The following is a 17,592-nucleotide window of genomic DNA, read 5'->3' as shown; positions in this document are numbered from 1 at the left end:
TGGTCATATCCCATCGCCCTGTGATGTGCGCTAGTTAGCACAGCCTGTGATTATGTCTCTCCCCAGTGGACCGTGGGGTCTGTGAGGGACGTGGTCTGATTCGGTCGTCGCCAAGCACAGAACTGGACAGGGAACTCATAACAGATTTTTTGTTGTTGTTTTTAAAGAAAAGGTAACATTTGAGTAGTGACTGCGCCAAGCAGTCAAGCACAGCCCCTCGGGCTTGATCTCCATAACCACTCTAGGGTTAGGTATTACCCACGTTTAAGGAACAAAAATCGAGGAAAAAATCTTATACAACTACTAGTAAGTAGTCATTTCATTTTAGCAGAGCGAATGAGCGAATCCACGGAAGGCCGGGGAGCGACGTGAGTGGCGAGAAGCTTGGAGTCGCCAGGGACGGCGGGCGGAGCCTGGGCGAGGGGACTAATGGGCGGAGCCTCCAGGAACTGCTGGCCCCGCCCAAGCCGCGCGGGGGCCGCTGGGAGTTGGAGTCCCCTGCGCACCTCGCCACGTCACCGCCTGCAAACCTTCAGCTCTCCCCCTCAGGCTCGGGTGTAATCCGTACCCTCAGTGGGTTCCCTTTTAGTGGCTTCCCTTGTCCCCAGGCCCATTATTCTGTCCTTCACTCTTCCCTGATGTATTTTGGCGCGGTCTCCCGGTTCTGCGGGCCCAGGGCTCCGGATGAGGTCTCCCGCCGTGCCGACCCCCGCAAGGGGCCAGTTTGGTGTCGCCTTCGTTCTTCTGCCACCCCGTTTGGTAGGGGCTCCCGTTCCCGCCACGCCCCGTGAAGTTGTGGCTCGCGCGTCTTCCCAGGACTCCCCCGCGCCGGAGAGGCCCGCAGGACCGCCGAGCTCACACTTCGCTCCCGCCCGGGCCCCGCTCCCCCGCGCCGCCTTGGTATGCTCCGGCCACGCCCCCTCGGACGTGCTTGGTACGCGCCGGGCTCCCCCGCTCGCCTCAGTGGTTCGGTCGCGGCGACCCCACTCCGGCGGCGCGTCCCCCGAGCTTGGTACGGCTCAGCCCGTCTTCCCCGAAGCCGCGCGCCCGCGCCCGCGCCCCTCAGTCGGTGGAGCCCGCAGCCCCCCTTGTGGCCCGCGGCAGCTCCCCGCCTGCTCGGCCCGCGCCCGCCATGGTCCGTCCGCGCCGTGCCCCGTACCGCTCCGGCGCCGGGGGCCCCCTCGGGGGTCGCGGCCGCCCTCCGCGGCCCCTCATGGTGCGCGCCGTCCGCTCGCGCTCCTGGCCTGCCAGCCCCCGTGGCCCGCAGCCTCCGCGGATCCGGGCCCGCTCGGCCCCTCCCATGGTGAGCCCCCCGCCCTTTTTCCAGAGCCTTCCACGGCCCCGCCCCCCCAGCCCCTATCCCAGGCTCACGCCTTTGTCCGCGGCCCCCGCCGCTCCGGGGTGTCCCCTGTGGCCCGAAGGGTGGTCCCGCCTGGGGCCGGGTTCCCCCGTGGAGCCCCCGGTGGTTCGCGCCGCGCTCTCCCCTTTGTTGCGCGTTCGGGCCGGGGTGGGGGGGTGGGGGACGGGGGCGGGGCGGGCTCAAATTACTGCTGACTCCGCGGTCCGATTTAAACGCGGGTGGGGGGCGGCGGACAGGCAGCCGGCAGGGCACGCGCGCTTGTTTTTGCCATTGGAAAGTTGCTTGCTCTCCGGGCAGGAAACCTGGAAATGGGGGCGGGGTTGGGGGACAGAGGCGAGGGAGGGGCCCGCGCTTTGTACCAGCGCCCCCAGATGTCGCACCCGTGGGCGTTCTCCCTGGGGCCCGCTCCGTGCCCGTGGAGTGCGCACCTAGAATACGCGCCCGCGCCCAGGTGTGGGATGCTTTGATGGACTGGTGTGAGCCCAGACCTTAAAGGTAAACATTCAGCTTCGCAGGTACTTTGGGCTGCATACCCTTCTCCGGACCCAAAAGACGCACATGGTTTTCAGAAACCGTAAGGTTTACCTGGGGCTGTAAAACCGCACATCGCGACTTTGCACCGTGCACACGCTTGCCCCGATGTGAGATTTCCCCTGGGTTCGCGCTCCGGTCCGCTTCTTAAATACACTGCCTCAGCGGTGTGGATGGCACAGAGCTGTGGCAGCCCTACTGAAACCTTAAACAGGCTTCCTGGGGTCATAAACATGGATACCGAGACTCAGATCACCTCCCACAACTTAAACGTACCCCCATTCACTCCACTGCCTTCGCCCCTTCCTGCAGCATTCGCATCTAGTCGTTCAAAAGTGCTTTCCGGGTCCTCAGACATGCACCCCAAGGCTTTAAACCTCAGTGCAAGTACTAGATGGGCTTCCTTGTGCAATAGAGATGTGAGGCGCGCACAGTTTGGCACACGATTGCCAAGATGTGAGATTTTCTTTAGGTTGCACCTTAACCGTCGTTTTTAAATGTGATCGTCCCATCTTGATGTGCTGTTCTTGCTGTGGAAGGTATCCCCGGGTTTTAGGCAAGCATACCTGCTCTTTACTATGGCTGCAGATCCCGAGTCAATCTGCCCTCCTAGACAAGCAGACATTAAGTATGTCGCTTGGGCTCTTAAGTGCGTTCGCCTGATTTTTACCCATCTTTGTGGCAGTAAATGCATACGCGTCACTGTATATGCGGCCTAGATACCCCAGTTCCCAGCGACGTAAACAACTTTATGTTGTAAGTGTACCCTCATCTCTAAAGTCGCCTCCAGCTGTGCGTTTTAACTCATCTCAGGTGCTGGATGTCCGTTATGGTGTCTGAAGCCCCCGGGGCAACATCCACTCTCTATCCAACTCATTCTAACGTCAGGATACTCAGGTTTTCTATCTGATCTTTTGACGACTGCCCAAAAGCCAGAATCACCTGCGTGGGTGGAGAATCACCTGCGTGGGTGGAGAGCAAGTTTGTTCAGGTTTTTCTCTTTTTAAGCACTCACAAAGTAAATTTTTTTGTGTTTGCTAGTATTCTGGAAGGAAAGATCTCCTTGTGCTTCATAGAAAATTTGGGAAATACCTGTTTGTAATAAGACGAAAAGAAATCACCCTTATAATTGAGGCGCCTACTGCGGGGAAACTCTCGTGGGTTTCCTGCTGCCAGGCTGTTTGCGAAGCTTTCCCTTGTTTGCTTTGAGATGTTTTTGGTTTTAAAAAACAGTAAGTGAGGTCAGGCGTGGTGGCCCTCGTCTGTAATCCCAGCACTTTGGGAGGCCGACGCGGGCGGATCACTTGAGGTCAGGAGTTCGAGACCAGCCTGGCCAACATGGTGAAACCGCGTCTCTACTAAAAACAAAATTAGCCGGGCATGATGGCGCGGCTTGCAGTGAGCGAGGTTGCAGTGAGCCGAGATCGCGCCACCGCACTCCAGCCTGGGAGCGAGTGAAACTCCGCCTCAAAAAAATAATAGTAATAAAAAAAATAGTGGGGAGAGTGCCTGTAAGTAGCATTTGTGGCGTTGCTTGGCTTTATTGCTAGAACCTTCTCCTGGTGTTCTACATGTTTTGGTCTGTGAGACCCCTCCGGGGGTGGTGTCCCAGCTGTCTTCCAAATGTTTCCCCCTTTTCCTCCCCGTCTTTCTCCTGGATGGTTCAGTCCCCTCTGTGTTTCTTGTCACCTCCTTCCTGCCTCCCTGGGGTCGGACTTATAAGGCCAGAGAGGTGGGCAATGGCCTGAGCCAGAGGGAGGAGTTGAACTTTGGGGTGACAGGGAGCCTTAGGAGAGTTTCAGCCTGGGAAAGACAGGGGAAGCTAGTGTGCGGGACAGACACAGCGCAGGCCGGTTTGTGCCTGCGGAGGCTGCAAGGAAGCCCTGGGCCCAGCCTGGGGCACGGGGAAAGCCCCCTACAGCTGGCTTCTAACTTGGGTCTCAAGAATTGAGCAGGCACACAGCTGGGGCGAAGGCTGGAGGTGGGGCTGGCTGAAGGCTTCAGGATTCTGCTGGGCCAGTGTCAAGGTGACAGCAGGCTCTGGGAAGGAAGGGTCCTGAGGGGCGGCAGTGGGAAGGGATATGAGGACCAGCGTGTTGGGGTCCTGAGGGGTGAGCAGAGGGTTTGGACATGGACCCGTGGGCTTCCAGCAGGGGATTTGGGGCTAAATATTGGGATGTCCCTTCTGAGGTGTGTGGGGACTGCCTGTCCTTGCAGGCCCCGGCCTCAGTTTTCCCACCTACCCCCCACTCCACTGCAGGAAGGTGCTCGGGTCTTCGGGGCACTGGGTCCCATCGGTCCCTCCTCACCTGGGCTCACCCTTGGGGGTCTGGCCGTGAGCGAGCACCGGCTCAGCAACAAGCTGCTGGCCTGGAGCGGTGTCCTCGAGTGGCAGGAGGTGAGTCTCTGTGGGGCTGTGGCTGGCCTCCAGGGTCTTGTCTTGTCCCCGCGGGGACAGGCCAGGGCATCTAGGCTGTGCACAGTGACGCCCCTCCTGCCCCCACAGAAGCGCAGACCCTACTCTGACTCCACTGCAAAGCTGAAGCGGACCCTGCCCTGCCAAGCCTACGTGAACCAAGGCGAGAACCTGTGAGTGCCGGGGCGCAGCAGCCAGGGCGGTGGCAGGGGCGGTGGCTGTGGGGATCAGGGCAGCCCTTTCTGACTGGCTCCTTCCCGTAGGGAGACCGACCAGTGGCCACAGAAGCTGATCATGCAGCTGATCCCGCAGCAGCTGCTGGTGAGACCCGCCCCGCCTGCCCCACCCACTCTGAGCACCCCCATGCCTAGCTGACCCAGCTCTCTGTCCCCTGTGCCCCCAGACCACCCTGGGCCCCCTGTTCCGGAACTCCCAGTTGGCACAGTTCCACTTCACCAACAGAGACTGCGACTCGCTCAAGGGGCTCTGCCGCATCATGGGCAACGGCTTCGTGAGTGGGGCGGGCTCGGGTGCGCGAGGGGCGGCTCCCTTGTAGCACTGTGGTGACAAGTACAGCTGGAGGCAGCGCTCTGCTCACACGGCCCAGGCGGGAGCCGGGGGTCTCCCCTGGGGTGGAGGGCAGCCCTCGTGGCCTTTCGGACCCCATCTGGAAATGACTGACCCCAGGCACCCTCCGTAGAGCACAGGGTGAAGAAACTCGGCCTGAGAGGCCTCCAGTTTCTGCATCTGTGCCCAGCTTCGAGGTGGCCCTGGGGGCGTGAGTGCACAGAGGGACCGGGGCCAGCCCTGTTGGGGCCCAGGAGCCTGTCAGGGACACATAGCGTGTGGCAGGGACCTGGTAAATGGGTGTGCTAGGCAGGAAAGCCAGCCAGGAGGGAGTGGCACATTGGGGCTTGGTATTCTGGTCTGTAAAATGGGCTAACTTCCCCGAGTGGCCTGAGCTGGCCGTGAGGGAGCGGAGCTGAGGGTGCTGAAGCAGACGCGGTGAGTAGGTCCTCAGGCCTGGCTCCAAGGGGACCCAGGTATCCAGCTGGTGGCTGTGCAGGGACTGAGTGGGGCAGTTGCGGCCACGACCTGGACCTGAGGGGCTGCCAAGGGATCTGAGAGTGGCTTCTGCAGCACTCCTGGGTTGGGCTGGTTGAGGGGTAGAGACAGGTAGGGAGGACAGGGTTGCTGTGCTTCCTAGGGCCACCGGGAAGCTGGAGGGAGGGAATTTGTGTAAAGCGCTTGAGATGGTGACTTTAGTACCTAGTGAGTGCTCGGTGAACCCAGCTGGCGAGGCTGTTCGGGTGACTGGGATTCTGGCGCAGGGCAGGTCAGAAAGGGGGCTTGGGCTATGAAAGATGGCAGGTGCTAGAGAGGAGGCAGGGATGGGGTGGGAGCGAGTCGTCTGCCCAGAGGACCTGGCTCTGGGACATTCCCAGTTCCTGTTCCCCTTTGGGACAGTCTGCCTCTACCCCATCCCAGCTGCTGTTCTCAGCGCCCTGGGTTCCGCTAGGACCTCCCTTTTCCCTCAGGAGACCAGGGGCAGACCAGGGCTTGTGCCTGGCATGAGGTCTCTTAGCTGAGCCGTTCCCCCTTCACCCAGCACTGTTTGTTGAGGGCCTGCCGTGTCCGGGCCCTGAGTACCCAGTCTGTAGGGAAGATGGACATCCATACTCACCCCCCAGCATGGCCCTGGGAGGGTGACTGTGCATGGCTCCAGGGAGGCCAGGGACAGGGCCCTGAGTGGGTGATCCCTGGGTTGGACACCAAGGTCGAGAAGTTAGGCCGGCAGCATGGAGGGGACAGCACTGTGGGGGGTGGCCTGGTGTGGGGAGGGGACGTGGGGTTCTGGGATGGTCACACCACTTCAGACACCACAGCCAGGCACATCTGTCAGGCTTAGTTCTCCCATGCCCCATCCAAGAGGCACCAGCACTTTATCTGTTGAGCCTTTATGTGGCACCAACTGTGTGCACTATTATCCAGTTTTACAGATAATGGAGGCCCAGAAACAGGAGGTGGCTGGTGTTAGGTCACACAGCTAGGAGGCAGCAGAACGGTGGGGCGCTGCCTGTGCTCTTAATCCCCAGGTCAGGTCACCCCATCAGGCAGTCAGGAGGGCTGGCGGCAGGGAGCAATGTGGGCGGGAGGTGGTGCCTTCTCGGCGTTCTCACCGCAGCCTGGGTGCCAGGCGCCACTCTGACCTCAGCCATGGCAGGGTCGGGGGATGCCGATGGGCGCTGCACGGGCTCTCAGAGGCCCCTCACCTATGGCCATGACGGCCTTGACTGTGGGGGCCTCTGTCTGCCGATGATCTCCCTTCATCCCCTACAGGTGGGGTGGTCCAGGGTGGTGGGGGCACAGCGGCCCCGGGTAGTGCCCACAGGGTCCTGACCTGCGGCCCCCGCAGGCGGGCTGCATGCTGTTCCCCCACATCTCGCCCTGTGAGGTGCGCGTGCTCATGCTCCTGTACTCGTCCAAGAAGAAGATCTTCATGGGCCTCATCCCCTACGACCAGAGCGGCTTCGTCAGTGCCATCCGGCAGGTCATCACCACCCGCAAGCAGGTGTGCCAGCCAAGCACAGCCCCTCTGCCCTGGTCGGGCAGCCAGACTTGGTGTGGGCGGAGTGTGATGCGATGGCTGGAGCAAGGAGCTTCAGGGGAGCCCCGAGGAGGCTGAGCGGGTTCCCACCAGGGCTCCATGGAAAAGCGGCCACTGGGTGGCTCTGAAGGGCTGGAGGGTGGGTCTTGGCGCAGCAGCAGGGAAGCCAGTGGAGCGGGGAGCTGGGCAGGGGTTGGGATCATCGTGAGGCTGGAAGGCCCTGCTCAGTGACCACGTGTCCTGGTCATGCCTTGCCAGTTGAGGCAGACTCCGCAGGTCCTGTGCACCAGGTGAGGGCCAGGACCTGTCTCAGGCCAGTTGGGGAGCCATGGGGGGCTGTGAGCAGGTGAGGGGCACGGCCTGTTCCCCTGGGGCTAGAGAATGGACCCAGCTGGGGCTAACAGGCCAAGGCTCGGAGGGAGGGATGGCAGGCCCCAGGACAGACAGAGGTTTCCCAGGAGCCTGGGCCCCTCTTCCCTTCCAACAGGCAGTGGGACCTGGTGGTGTCAACTCAGGCCCAGTCCAGATCGTGAACAACAAGTTCCTGGCATGGAGTGGCGTCATGGAGTGGCAGGAGGTGAGCCCTCGGCAGCCCAGGGACCTGGGACCCCCAGATCCTCACGGACTGTGGCTGGGAGGGGATACTGGGGTTGGGGGTCTCTAGCCCTGAGGGCTCCTTTTTGCCTCTCCCCCAAAAGCCCAGGCCTGAGCCCAACAGTCGGTCCAAGAGGTGGCTGCCATCCCACGTCTACGTGAACCAGGGGGAGATCCTGTGAGTGCTGGGCTGGGGGGTGGAGGCAGCGTCCGGGGAGCCGGGGCTTCCTGACCCTCATCCCCTCGTGCCCCACAGGAGGACCGAGCAGTGGCCAAGGAAGCTGTACATGCAGCTCATCCCGCAGCAACTGCTGGTGAGGGGCTGCGGCCGGGTGCTCGAGCCTGCACGTAGGAGCTATTCCAGAGGGCGGGGCTGGGGGCAAGAGCACCTCCCCGGGTGGCCTGAGCTGGCTATGAGGGAGCAGAGCTGAGGGTGCTGAAGCAGGCGCGGTGGGTAGGTCCTCAGGCCTGGCTCCAAGGGGTCCCAGGTATCCAGCTGGTGACTGTGCAGGGACTGGGCGGGGAAGAGGCAGCCATGACCTGCACCTGGGGGGCTGCCAAGGGATCTGAGAGCGGCTTCCGCAGCACTCCAGGGTTGGGCTGGTTGAGCGGTAGAGATGACTTTTCCTGAGGTAGGGAGGACAGGGGAGTCTGTTTGGTCCTGGGCCCAGGGGACTCAGCGGACTGGGAGCGGGAGGCCATGGTGGGAGAAGCCAGAGCTGGGGGTCCCCTCGCTTCCCCGCAGACCACCCTGGTGCCGCTGTTCCGGAACTCGCGCCTGGTCCAGTTCCACTTCACCAAGGATCTGGAGACACTGAAGAGCCTGTGCCGGATCATGGACAACGGCTTCGTGAGTGGTGCCAGCAGATGCTGGGGAGGGGCCAGCCACGGCAGAGTCAGCCAGGACGGCTCACGGGGGCGGACATGGGAGAGGAACAGAGCACCATGTCCCGGACCAACTGGGGAGAGAGGGCAGCTAGTGTGGGCGTGGCTTCTGAGGGCTCTGTGCTGTCCCCACGGCACTGGACGGGGCACTGACCCTCCTCTGCCACGTCAGGGCTGACTCAGCACCAACTCCACGCTCTCCGCTCCCCAGGGACAGGCACCCTTGTCACTCCAGGTTTCCCGGGAGCTTGTGCCACATCCCAAAGGCCCATTGCCAGGCAGGGAGGGCTGTCTGTCCCCAGCAAGGTCCCAGAATATCTGGTGATCATCTTATCTGGGGGAGTCTCAGCTGACTCCTCTTCTCTCTCTGGGGCTCAGTTTCTCCATCTGTGAGGTGGGGAAGGTTGGACTTCGGTGCTTATGAGCCCTCCCCCTTGATGTCTACCTTCCAGCTGGGCCATACTTGGGTAGTATCCCGAAACTACCTTAAAATTACCTTCGACTCAGTCCGAGTAAACTGTCCATGAAGCTGTTCGTGGGTGGGGGGGCCTGGGTGTAGGTGCTTTTACATTAAAGCAATTTCAAGCGTTCCCTCGGGCCGGGCGCAGTCACTCACGCCTGCAATCCCAGCACTTTGGGAGGCCGAGGCGGGCGGATCACCTGAGGTCAGGAGTTTGAGACCAGCCTGGCCAATGTGGTGAAACCCCGTCTCTACTAAAAATATAAAAATTAGCCAGGCATGATGGCCACTCAGGAGGCTGAGTCACAAGAATGGCTTGGACCTGGGAAGCAGAGGTTGCAGTGAGCTGAGATCATGCCATTGCACTCCAGCCTGGGCGACGAGCAAAACTGTCTCAAAAAAAAAAGTTTCCTCAGGAAACCCAGAAAAGCTCCATGTACCTCAGCCCTTGCTTGTGCTGGGCCTGCTGCTGCAGATCCCTCGGGCTCCTGAGTTGAAGCCGTGGCCGGTTGGCTCAGGTGGCTGTGGTGAGGTGGCCCCGGACACAGCCTGGCCTGCCCAGGAGCTCTGAAATGCAGGTTCTTGGGCCCTTCCCGACAGAGCCTGTTGGCCTTTGGCCCACCCATTGCTCTTGGCCACCGTGTCATCCTAATTAGGGGGCCCACCTCTGGGGTGGGTGGTTGTGAGGACAGAGCAGTTAGGCTGTGCCAGCTCATGGAGCCCACAGCATGGTGCCATGGTTGGAGGGACGCTGGTCCCTGTGGTCTGAGTCCCTGTGGTGCTGTCTGGTGACACCAGGCCCTATGCCTGCCAGGCCGGCTGCGTGCACTTTTCCTACAAAGCATCGTGTGAGATCCGCGTGCTTATGCTCCTGTACTCTTCGGAGAAGAAAATCTTCATCGGCCTCATCCCCCACGACCAGGGCAACTTTGTCAACGGCATCCGGCGTGTCATTGCCAACCAGCAGCAGGTCCTGCAGCGGAACCTGGAGCAGGAGCAGCAGCAACGAGGGGTGAGGTGGCCAGCCCCCAGGGCTGCTCAGCCTCCCTCCGCCCCCCTGCCTGCTCACCACTGGCCTCTGATTCCTCCCCACAGATGGGGGGGTAGTGGCTACCCCGGGCTGGGCCCCTCCAGGAGTGACAGATGAGGCCCCCGCAGAGACTGGTGAGTGGTGACCCTGTCATGTACAGGAGGGACCCTGGGGCATGTGGGGGGGGTGGGGTTGGGAAAGAAGCAGGGCAACCTTGGCCTTGGGGAGAGCAGAGCAGAGGGAGAGGCAGCAGTCCCAGAGGCCCTAGGCTGTCGGGAAACTGCAGCCTGGCTGCGGGGCTGTGGGAAGGTGGTGTCCAGGCCTGGGTGGGGCCAGGCCTCTGCTCACAGGGATGTGGGGTCAGTGCTTGGGAGCCTGTGGCCAGCAGCCCCCACTGCGTCCCTGCCCCCAGGTGACACACTTCTAAGCAGGGGCCCCTGGGGACTTCAACTGCCCAGCAACATGGAGGATGGTGTCCTGAGGCCTCCAAGGACGGTCCCCACCCCTCTACGTTTCCCCAATAAAGCCTTTTAAAAACCTGCCTGCCCCCTCTGCTCACTGCCCCATGCCTGGCAGCCCCCTAGCTGTAAGGTGGCCCAGCAGGCTGGACAGCCCGGGAACTCACTGGATCTGGCTCTTGGCTGCCCACACCCTCTCCGCCCCCAATCTCCAGACCCACAGGCCTTGGGTTCAAGTTCAGTGTCACAGAACCTGAGCTGGATTTTGTCCTCAGGGGTCACACCTGGCCTTGAGCCAGCCCCTCGGTTGGGGCTCATGGGCTCACCAGCTGGCTCTCGAGGGGCCACAGTGCCTTCCCTGTGTGTTCCCAGGCTAATGTCTAAAGTGCCCATGCCAGGTCCCAGCAAAGCTGGAATCCCCTCTGTAGGGCCCCACCTTTTGTTACCTGAAAATGTCCTTAAAGCCTCCATCCATGTGAGAAACTGTGGCAGGCCTGGAGCCCCTCCCCCATGGGGACCACCCTCCTTCCAGCAAAATACCGGCCAAGCTCATGGAAAAACAGCATTTATTGTGGAGGGAGCTGGGCGGGGCTCAGCCCTCAGAGAACTGGCAGTACAGCCGCTCCAGCCTCGGCTCCACGCACAGCCGGAACGGGATCTCCAGGATGGCAGAGAAGCCTTCGGCCAGCGTTGGGGCCTGGAACTGCTTCCTGGCAGTAGTGGGAACAGTGAGGGACAGCCTGGCTCATGTGGCCCAGCCAGTGCCCCTGCCCGCTGCTATCCCCAACAGTACCTGTAGCCATACATGACCATGTCTGACACGGGGACATGAGAGGAGTCCGTCATCTCTCGAAACTGTGGGGACATCAGAGGGGGCGGCAGGCCCAGGGGTCAGGGGAGGGAGGGGCACCTGGGGGCGAGGATGGGGGTCGGGGGTGCAGCCTGGGGGCCGAGCGGGCTCACCCGGTTGTTGTGGCGCGCCTGCTCCAGAGTGGCGGTGAAGAGGAAGCAGCGGCAGGGGACGCCTGCGGCTCCGGCACACTGGACGTACCTGCGGGGGAAGGAGCTGGATGCGCAGGCCCCGCCCACCCCGCCACAGGCCCCCTATGGTCCCGCGGTCCCGCTACCTGGCGCGGCTCGCGGAGTCCGGGTTTGTGTTGTCGATGGCGACCCGTTTCCCTTGCTTCAGGGCTGTCTCACACGCGGTCACACAGCGCTGCCAGGAGCCTAGCGTGTCCTGAGGACACGAGAGGTTACAAACGGATCCGGAGACCCGGGGGGAGAGAAAACTGAGCGGGGACGGGAGTGGGCAGTGATGGAGGGAAGCCGGCCCAAACTGGTTGAGAAGTGGAGATGGGAACTATGATTTGGGGCGGCCACAGTCTGGTCATACCCTGTTCACGTGGACGTATCCGGCCGACACGAGGTGCTTCTTGAGAAAGGTGGACTTCCCGGCTTTGGGGGGGGGGTGCAGTGTCGGTGGGTGGCCTAGGACCCAGGCAGGGCTCAGGGCGCGGGCACAGGGGCAGGGCACTCACCCCCAGGGAATCCCACTGCAACAACCACCTCCGGGCTAGCGCTCAGGAGGGCCCTGGACTCCGGGAGGCAGACAGGCCCTGAGCAGGAGACAGTCCTCTGCGAAGGGCGGGACACGGGCGTGAGACCCGTCCCCGGCCCCATCTCCGGGAGCCCTCCCATCGCCACCCCCACCCCCACCCCCACCCCCGGGCCTCACGGGATCAAAGGTAGGGAGCTCGAAGCCGGCTGCTGGCCACTTCAGAAAGAACTCCTCAGGTGTGGCGAAGGGCAGGCCAAGGTTGAGGGCAAACTAGGGGTTGAGGACGGACATCAGACACGGGCCTGGGTCGGGCTCGGGCGCGGGGCAGGGGCCAGGGGCCTCACCAGGCGATCTGCGCAGGAGAAGTCTTTCTTCTTCCGCCCGGGGGCCCAGTTGGCCGGGCGTCCGGCTGCGTCTGGAACACACGGGACACCCCGTTCCCACCAGTTCGGAGAAAGGGGTCCCAGCCCACCCTCAGCAGCCTCCAGGCCCTTACCTCCCACAAAGATGCTGTCTCCGATGGAGATGGGCGCGCCCTCGTTGGCCTACGGGAGATGGCAGTGAGGAGGCCTTTCCAAGTGTTCCCCCGCAGCGGTAGCGGGTCCCTGGGGCTGCTTCGCCTGGTCTGTGCCCCGCACCAGGCCTCATCCTCCGACCTTTCATGTCCCCACCATCCAGCCACTTTGCACCATGCTCCTGGACCCCTGGGGTCTCCCCACGCAGCCCCCTCCCTCCAGGTCTCCCGGCTTAGCCGCCTCCGGTTCCCCACGCGGCCACCGGAGGGCACCCACCCTGCTGTAGCTCCAGCCTCTGGGGTGCCGGCACCTCGCAGATTCCCCCTCTCTCAGGGCAAAAGCGGGGCCCTCCCTCTCCCCTCCCTTGCTTAGGGCCAGCCGCATGGGCCTTGCTGTCCCTAACTAGCCCAGACTAGGGACTGCCTCAGGGCCTTTGCACTTGCTGTCACTCCGCAAGGGGGGACTTTACACTTTCCCCAGGTGTCCACCTGGCTCCCTACTTCCCCTGCCTTAGGCCTTTTCCTCGGATGTCACCTCCTCAGAGGCCATCCCTGCCCATCACGGGTGAAACGATGCCTGCTTTCTCCACCTCTCTCCCTCCCGCTGTTTTACACGCCAGTCTGCCCATCCGCCTAGAGTTACTGCCCTCTCCGTGCGGGCCCTGCGGGAGCAGGCTGTCCCGCTCACTGATACCTTCAGCTCAAGAACGCGCTAAACTTCAGAACAAATGCACACACAAACGAATCAACGAAGGAATGAACAGCTTCCCTACTATGATTTAGAAAGTTTAAAAGCATTGGTTTCGTAAACCAACATCTAAGATGTGACAGCAAAAAACAGAAGGCAGGGAGTAAGGAGGCCATGACCAGAGGCCTGGGAGCCCAGGAGCGAGGGGCTGCAGCGAGGAAAAGGAGGGGGGCTGGGCAGGCTGTGAGACCCACCTGTTCCTGCAGATGGTCCCACATGCCCGTCACCGGCTTCCGGTACAAGCCTGCATGCGTGGCCACCAGCACCTGTGGATGGGAGGGGGCCACCAGCTTCAGCTCCCCCTCAAGCACCTACTGGATGCCACCCCAGCCCTCACCCAGCTGAGCAGAGCTGCAGAATTTGTAGCTGATGATGCGTTCCTATCAGCATCACACTGCCAGAGGCCTCCGCCTCACTTACCCCGGAGTCAAGCCCTCGCTCTGGATCTCTGTGTCCCCACATAGCTCCCAGCCTCCCTTCCAGCCATACCTGGAAGGGGACCCCCAGCTTCTCCACCACAGCCTCCACCTTGGCCTTGAACTCCTCAGCTGGCAGCTTCCCGCGCCCGATGCTCATCTGGTTGGTGAAGATCACCAGCTGGGGAGCAGAGGGTGTCACCAGGCGCCCTGCTCACCAGGGCCTTGGTCTGACCTGCAGTCGGACCGCCACGTGCACGTGCCCATGCAGACAGGCAGCTGCACATACCTTGTAGCCCTCGGCTTCCAGCTCTCTGAGCTTATGTGGAATCTCTGGGTACAAGATCCTAGGGCAGGTAGGAAGCAGCAGGGGTGACCCGGGGCCAGAGGTGGACTCCAGGCCTCACTCACTCCCTTGTTTTGCCTCTTATCACCTCCAATCACTGGGGCCAGTGGGAAAGACCTTCCCAGAGCGTGTGGTGATGAGGGTCCCGTCCAGATCAAAGCCAGCCACCTGGTGTCACCAAGGAAAGACAAACAGCAGCACTGTGATACCTCTGACCCTCCTCACTCACAGGCTGACTCACACCAACCCTGCCAGGCAGGGTGTTATCACTGCCATCTCACAAATGGGGAAACCGAGTCACAGAGCACCTCCATTTCAAGCATCTGTGATGCCTCTGAGTGCGGCCTGACATCTTAACCTTACTGTCTCCTGTTACTCCTCATGATCCGGCCCCAGGATTACAGTCTTTAAAATGGGGGTTAATGTCTTACTCAGCCTCCTTCCTCCCCTGGCCTTCACCACCTCGGTGGGCTAATAACCGTGAAAATAAAAGCAGGAGCAAAGCTTTGGGTGCTAACTGCATGTCAGGAACTATGCCACGTGCTTTTTATGGATTCAGCATCGTACAGATGAGAGACACGAGACTCAGAATGTGGTGGTAATGGCATTTGAACTCAAGTCTCTCTGGACATAAAAAATCCTCATCATAGTAGCTCCTACTGAGACAGCCATGGTCATTGCTCATTACTGGGTGGTCACCATGGGTAACGCAGGAGCTGACATACATCATTCTCCCTACTACTTATGATGACCCCTGCGTTTATCATTAGGCCCATTTCTCAGAAAAGTAAGTAGAGGCTAAAAAGAAGTAGGGAGAGCACGCAACAAACCTGGGATTGGGTCCCAGTCTGTGGCGGCTCCCTCAGCCCTCGGCGTGGCCCTCACCTTGCCCTGGGGTTTCACCCCAGCTGCGGTGAACACTAGCAACTTCTCCAAGTTCTCCCAGCCGGGGTTTGACTTCCGCATACGCTTCTTCCGCGGCTCAGCATCTCTCTTCTCGTCTTGGGACACCGGAGGGGTGCCAGGTGGAGTACCTGGCTGGGATTCTGGTGTGCGGGTCTCCTCCCAGCGCAGGGTCAGTGGGTGGAGGCCATTGACCAAATACAGTGTGTCCCCCACCCCCAGAGAGCCCTCCAACCCCGGCTTCAACTCCTGGGTTCCGGCAGTTGAGGGGTTAACTCCCAGCTGCAGAAAGAGAGGGAAGAGCTGGGACTGGCTCCGCCCCCACCGGGAGCTTCCTCCAATCAAATACCCAGCGGAAAAATCAGCCCTTCTCCACCACTAATCAGACCCTTAGGCCCCACCTCTTCACTTTGGAAGGGTAACAGGTTTTCAGACTTGTCCGATCCTTTTTTTTTTTTTTTTTCTTTTCCTGGAGATAGAGGCTTGTTTTGTCGCCCAGGCTGGAGTGCAGTGGTGCAATCTCGGCTCACTGAAACCTGTGCCTCCCGGGTTCAAACGATTCTCCTGCCTCAGCCACCCGAGTAGCTGGGATTACAGGCACCCGCCACCATGCCCGGCTAATTTTTGTATTTTTAGTAGAGATGGGGTTTCGCCATGTTGGCCAGGCTGGTCACAAACTCCTGATCTCAGGTGATCCGCCCGCCTATCCTCCCAAACTGCTGGGATTATAGGCGTGAGCCACCGCGCCTGGCCGCCTTGTCCAATTTCTAAGGTCTTGGACAGGTACCCACCTCATTGAAACAGGCAACACTTCTTTCTTTACTGGACACACCCCCTTCTCTCCCAGCCACATCTTTCCTTTTCTTTTTTTGAGACAGGTTCTCGCTGTCACCCAGGCTAAAGTACAGTGTGGTGATCACTGCTCATTGCACCCTTGACCTACTGGGCTCAAGGGATCCTCCCGCTTCAGCCTCCCGATTAGCTGGAACTACAAGGACGCGCCACCATCCCCGCTTATTTTTTATAGAGACAGGTTTCACTATGTCGCTCAGGCTGGTCTCGAACTCCTAGGTTCAAGCGATCCGCCCGCCTCGGCCTCTCAAAGTGCTGGGATTACAGGCTTGAGCCACCACGCCCGGCGCCAATCAGATTTTCCTAATGTACCCCTTCACTGATGGCTTGCAATTCCTCCCCAAATCCCATCCCCAGGCCTTGCTGCCCCTTGCAGAGGCACTGATACCTGTTTCACTGCCACTGTCCGGGTCTCGGGATCTGCGACCAGCTCCACTGAGGATTGGAGGGGTGGAGTCAGGATTCGCATCCTTGTGTGGTTGGTTCCCTCATTTCTGGGGAGTGTGGCCTGCTTCAGGCTATAGCATCCAGGGAGTAAGAGGCAGTTTATTTCTACACGGGATTGGGTCCTTGACATGCAGTAGCCAGATGGTGGCACTACGATTGCCTGACACTGGTCCTTGCAAGGGACAGGGAGGTACTTTTCTCTAAAATTGGTTTCCTCCTTGACAAAAAATGTGGCTAGATACAGGTCCGGGGCTTGGCCTGTTACCATCCATCCCAATCCTGCGACATTTACTTTTCTCCATAGGATCATTTTTCTCTTGACAAGGGTCGTCGCCTGCTTCTGGATTTCCCGATGGCCTGAGTATCATCCGCGCAGTGAACATCCTCCCGAAATTCGCTCGATCCCCTCTCCCCCAAAGGATCTAGCTAATTCTAAATCAAGCACAAATTTTCTCTTCCCGTACTCCCTAGAAAGCACCTTCCGACTTCGGGGCTGGCTGCACCACTGCAATCCCGCGCAGCAGCCAAGCGTCCCTCTGGATTGTTCCCGCTTTTGCAACAGGCCACACCCCCTCCAGCTCAGGCCCCGCCCACCTTGAGTTCTGGAGCACTTCCGGTCCGTGACCTGGGTTAGGGGTCCCCTGCCCAGGACCAGGGCTTGCCCGTCCGAGGGCAGGAAGATGGGGGACGCTCCCCCAGGGGGGCTCTCGAGCCACAAGCGGCCCGGGGCCTCCACCTCGCTCATCCTGGGTGCCGGCCTGGGGAGCAGGTAAACGGGCTTGAGTGGCGCACAGCCCCAGTTTGCTGCAGGAAGTCCCGCCTCCGCCCACATCCACTAGGAAGTTTCCCCACCATTAACTGCTCCGGAAGTCCCACCCGCTCGCCTTCCGCGGGTCGATGCGTTTCCCAGGCGACGACGCGTGCTCCATCCCTCCGCGAGTTGGAATCCCCACTTCCCAGGGCACAGGCAGAGAGCCTCGCACATGCCTCCGCCCCGCCCCGTACTCACCCGTCACCGCGGCTGGGGCTCACGGCCACTTCCGACCAGGGAGGTCCTGCCCGAGGTGCCCCGCCTGCAACTCGGCCGGCTGCGCTCCGTTTCTCGGCGAACGGAAATGACTCGTCCCCTCGTGGGGGGCGGGGCCTGGCCTCCTCCCACAGCAGCCACGCCCCTTCCCCGACTCCCGGCCCCCAGGGTCCCTCGGCAGCCCTGACCTTCATCTCTCTTGCTGCAACGCGAGGCTCAGGCCGGTAGCGGGGACTGGATCCTCCGTTAGCAGATTCGCCTCTTTCCACCTTGACTTCTAATTTTCATCTTAGGGAGGAAGCTTATTTTCCCATCTGATGGTCATTGTCAGTCGAGGAAACCTCCGCCCCCGACAGCCTCCCTAAGTCCTTCTTTGGCTTCACCCTCGATGTTCTAGTTTCCTCATCTATAAAAAGGATAATCGTTTCCACTTCGTGGG

At 60.9% G+C, this 17,592-nt stretch overlaps 2 protein-coding genes across 8 annotated transcripts; one reads left to right on the top strand and one right to left on the bottom strand.

Annotated features, from left to right (window-relative positions):
• The first annotated feature begins 517 nt into the window (after positions 1–517).
• PTOV1 (PTOV1 extended AT-hook containing adaptor protein) lies at positions 518–10,423 on the top strand. Of its 3 annotated transcripts, none has more exons than XM_058425229.1 (13): positions 518–759; positions 4,152–4,289; positions 4,398–4,480; positions 4,571–4,628; positions 4,711–4,818; positions 6,724–6,879; positions 7,403–7,492; positions 7,614–7,687; positions 7,766–7,823; positions 8,255–8,359; positions 9,188–9,189; positions 9,741–9,866; positions 9,950–10,001. In XM_058425229.1, the coding sequence occupies exons 1-13, from the start codon at positions 685–687 to the stop codon at positions 9,999–10,001; spliced, it is 1,125 nt and encodes a 374-aa protein (XP_058281212.1). In that variant the 5' UTR covers positions 518–684. The 3 variants fall into 3 exon arrangements, with proteins under 3 accessions (XP_058281212.1, XP_032025023.1, XP_032025025.1); XM_032169132.2 differs by lacking the exon at positions 9,188–9,189 and adding an exon at positions 10,297–10,423 and having other exon boundaries at positions 545–900; positions 9,669–9,866; positions 9,950–10,018; XM_032169134.2 differs by lacking the exons at positions 518–759; positions 9,188–9,189 and adding exons at positions 988–1,303; positions 10,297–10,423 and having other exon boundaries at positions 9,669–9,866; positions 9,950–10,018.
• A 471-nt stretch (positions 10,424–10,894) lies between these two features.
• On the bottom strand, positions 10,895–17,333 carry PNKP (polynucleotide kinase 3'-phosphatase). 5 transcript variants are annotated; one of them, XM_032169128.2, is made up of 17 exons: positions 17,136–17,333; positions 16,721–16,884; positions 16,068–16,114; positions 14,810–15,109; positions 14,013–14,092; positions 13,868–13,925; positions 13,652–13,759; positions 13,357–13,428; positions 12,397–12,445; positions 12,245–12,315; positions 12,078–12,170; positions 11,881–11,977; positions 11,736–11,797; positions 11,470–11,579; positions 11,306–11,393; positions 11,136–11,197; positions 10,895–11,052 (listed from the first exon to the last, which is right to left on the bottom strand). In XM_032169128.2, the coding sequence occupies exons 2-17, from the start codon at positions 16,869–16,871 to the stop codon at positions 10,935–10,937; spliced, it is 1,566 nt and encodes a 521-aa protein (XP_032025019.2). In that variant the 5' UTR covers positions 16,872–16,884; positions 17,136–17,333; the 3' UTR covers positions 10,895–10,934. The 5 variants fall into 5 exon arrangements, 4 of the variants coding, with proteins under 4 accessions (XP_032025019.2, XP_058281211.1, XP_032025022.1 ...); XM_058425228.1 differs by lacking the exon at positions 17,136–17,333 and having other exon boundaries at positions 16,721–17,082; XM_032169131.2 differs by lacking the exon at positions 17,136–17,333 and having other exon boundaries at positions 16,068–16,197; positions 16,721–17,081.
• Between the last annotated feature and the right edge of the window lie 259 nt (positions 17,334–17,592).

Source organism: Hylobates moloch, unplaced genomic scaffold (genome assembly GCF_009828535.3).
Source record: "Hylobates moloch isolate HMO894 unplaced genomic scaffold, HMol_V3 SCAFFOLD_12, whole genome shotgun sequence".
NCBI classification, from domain to species: Eukaryota; Metazoa; Chordata; class Mammalia; order Primates; family Hylobatidae; genus Hylobates; species Hylobates moloch.
Note: the sequence above shows the minus strand (reverse complement) of the source record. Positions and strands in the feature narration are given on the sequence as shown.

Coding starts and splice junctions, on each gene's coding strand:
- PTOV1 (XM_032169132.2), top strand. CDS start 685: ATGAGGTCTCCCGCCGTGCCGACCCCCGCAAGGGGCCAGTTTGGTGTC. Junction 901..4,151: donor CGCTCCCCCGCGCCGCCTTG/GTATGCTCCGGC, acceptor ACTCCACTGCAG/GAAGGTGCTCGGGTCTTCGG. Junction 7,493..7,613: donor GCGTCATGGAGTGGCAGGAG/GTGAGCCCTCGG, acceptor CTCCCCCAAAAG/CCCAGGCCTGAGCCCAACAG.
- PNKP (XM_058425227.1), bottom strand. CDS start 16,436: ATGATCCTATGGAGAAAAGTAAATGTCGCAGGATTGGGATGGATGGTA. Junction 12,316..12,396: donor AGACAGCATCTTTGTGGGAG/GTAAGGGCCTGG, acceptor CGTGTGTTCCAG/ACGCAGCCGGACGCCCGGCC. Junction 12,171..12,244: donor TCTCCTGCGCAGATCGCCTG/GTGAGGCCCCTG, acceptor CTCAACCCCTAG/TTTGCCCTCAACCTTGGCCT.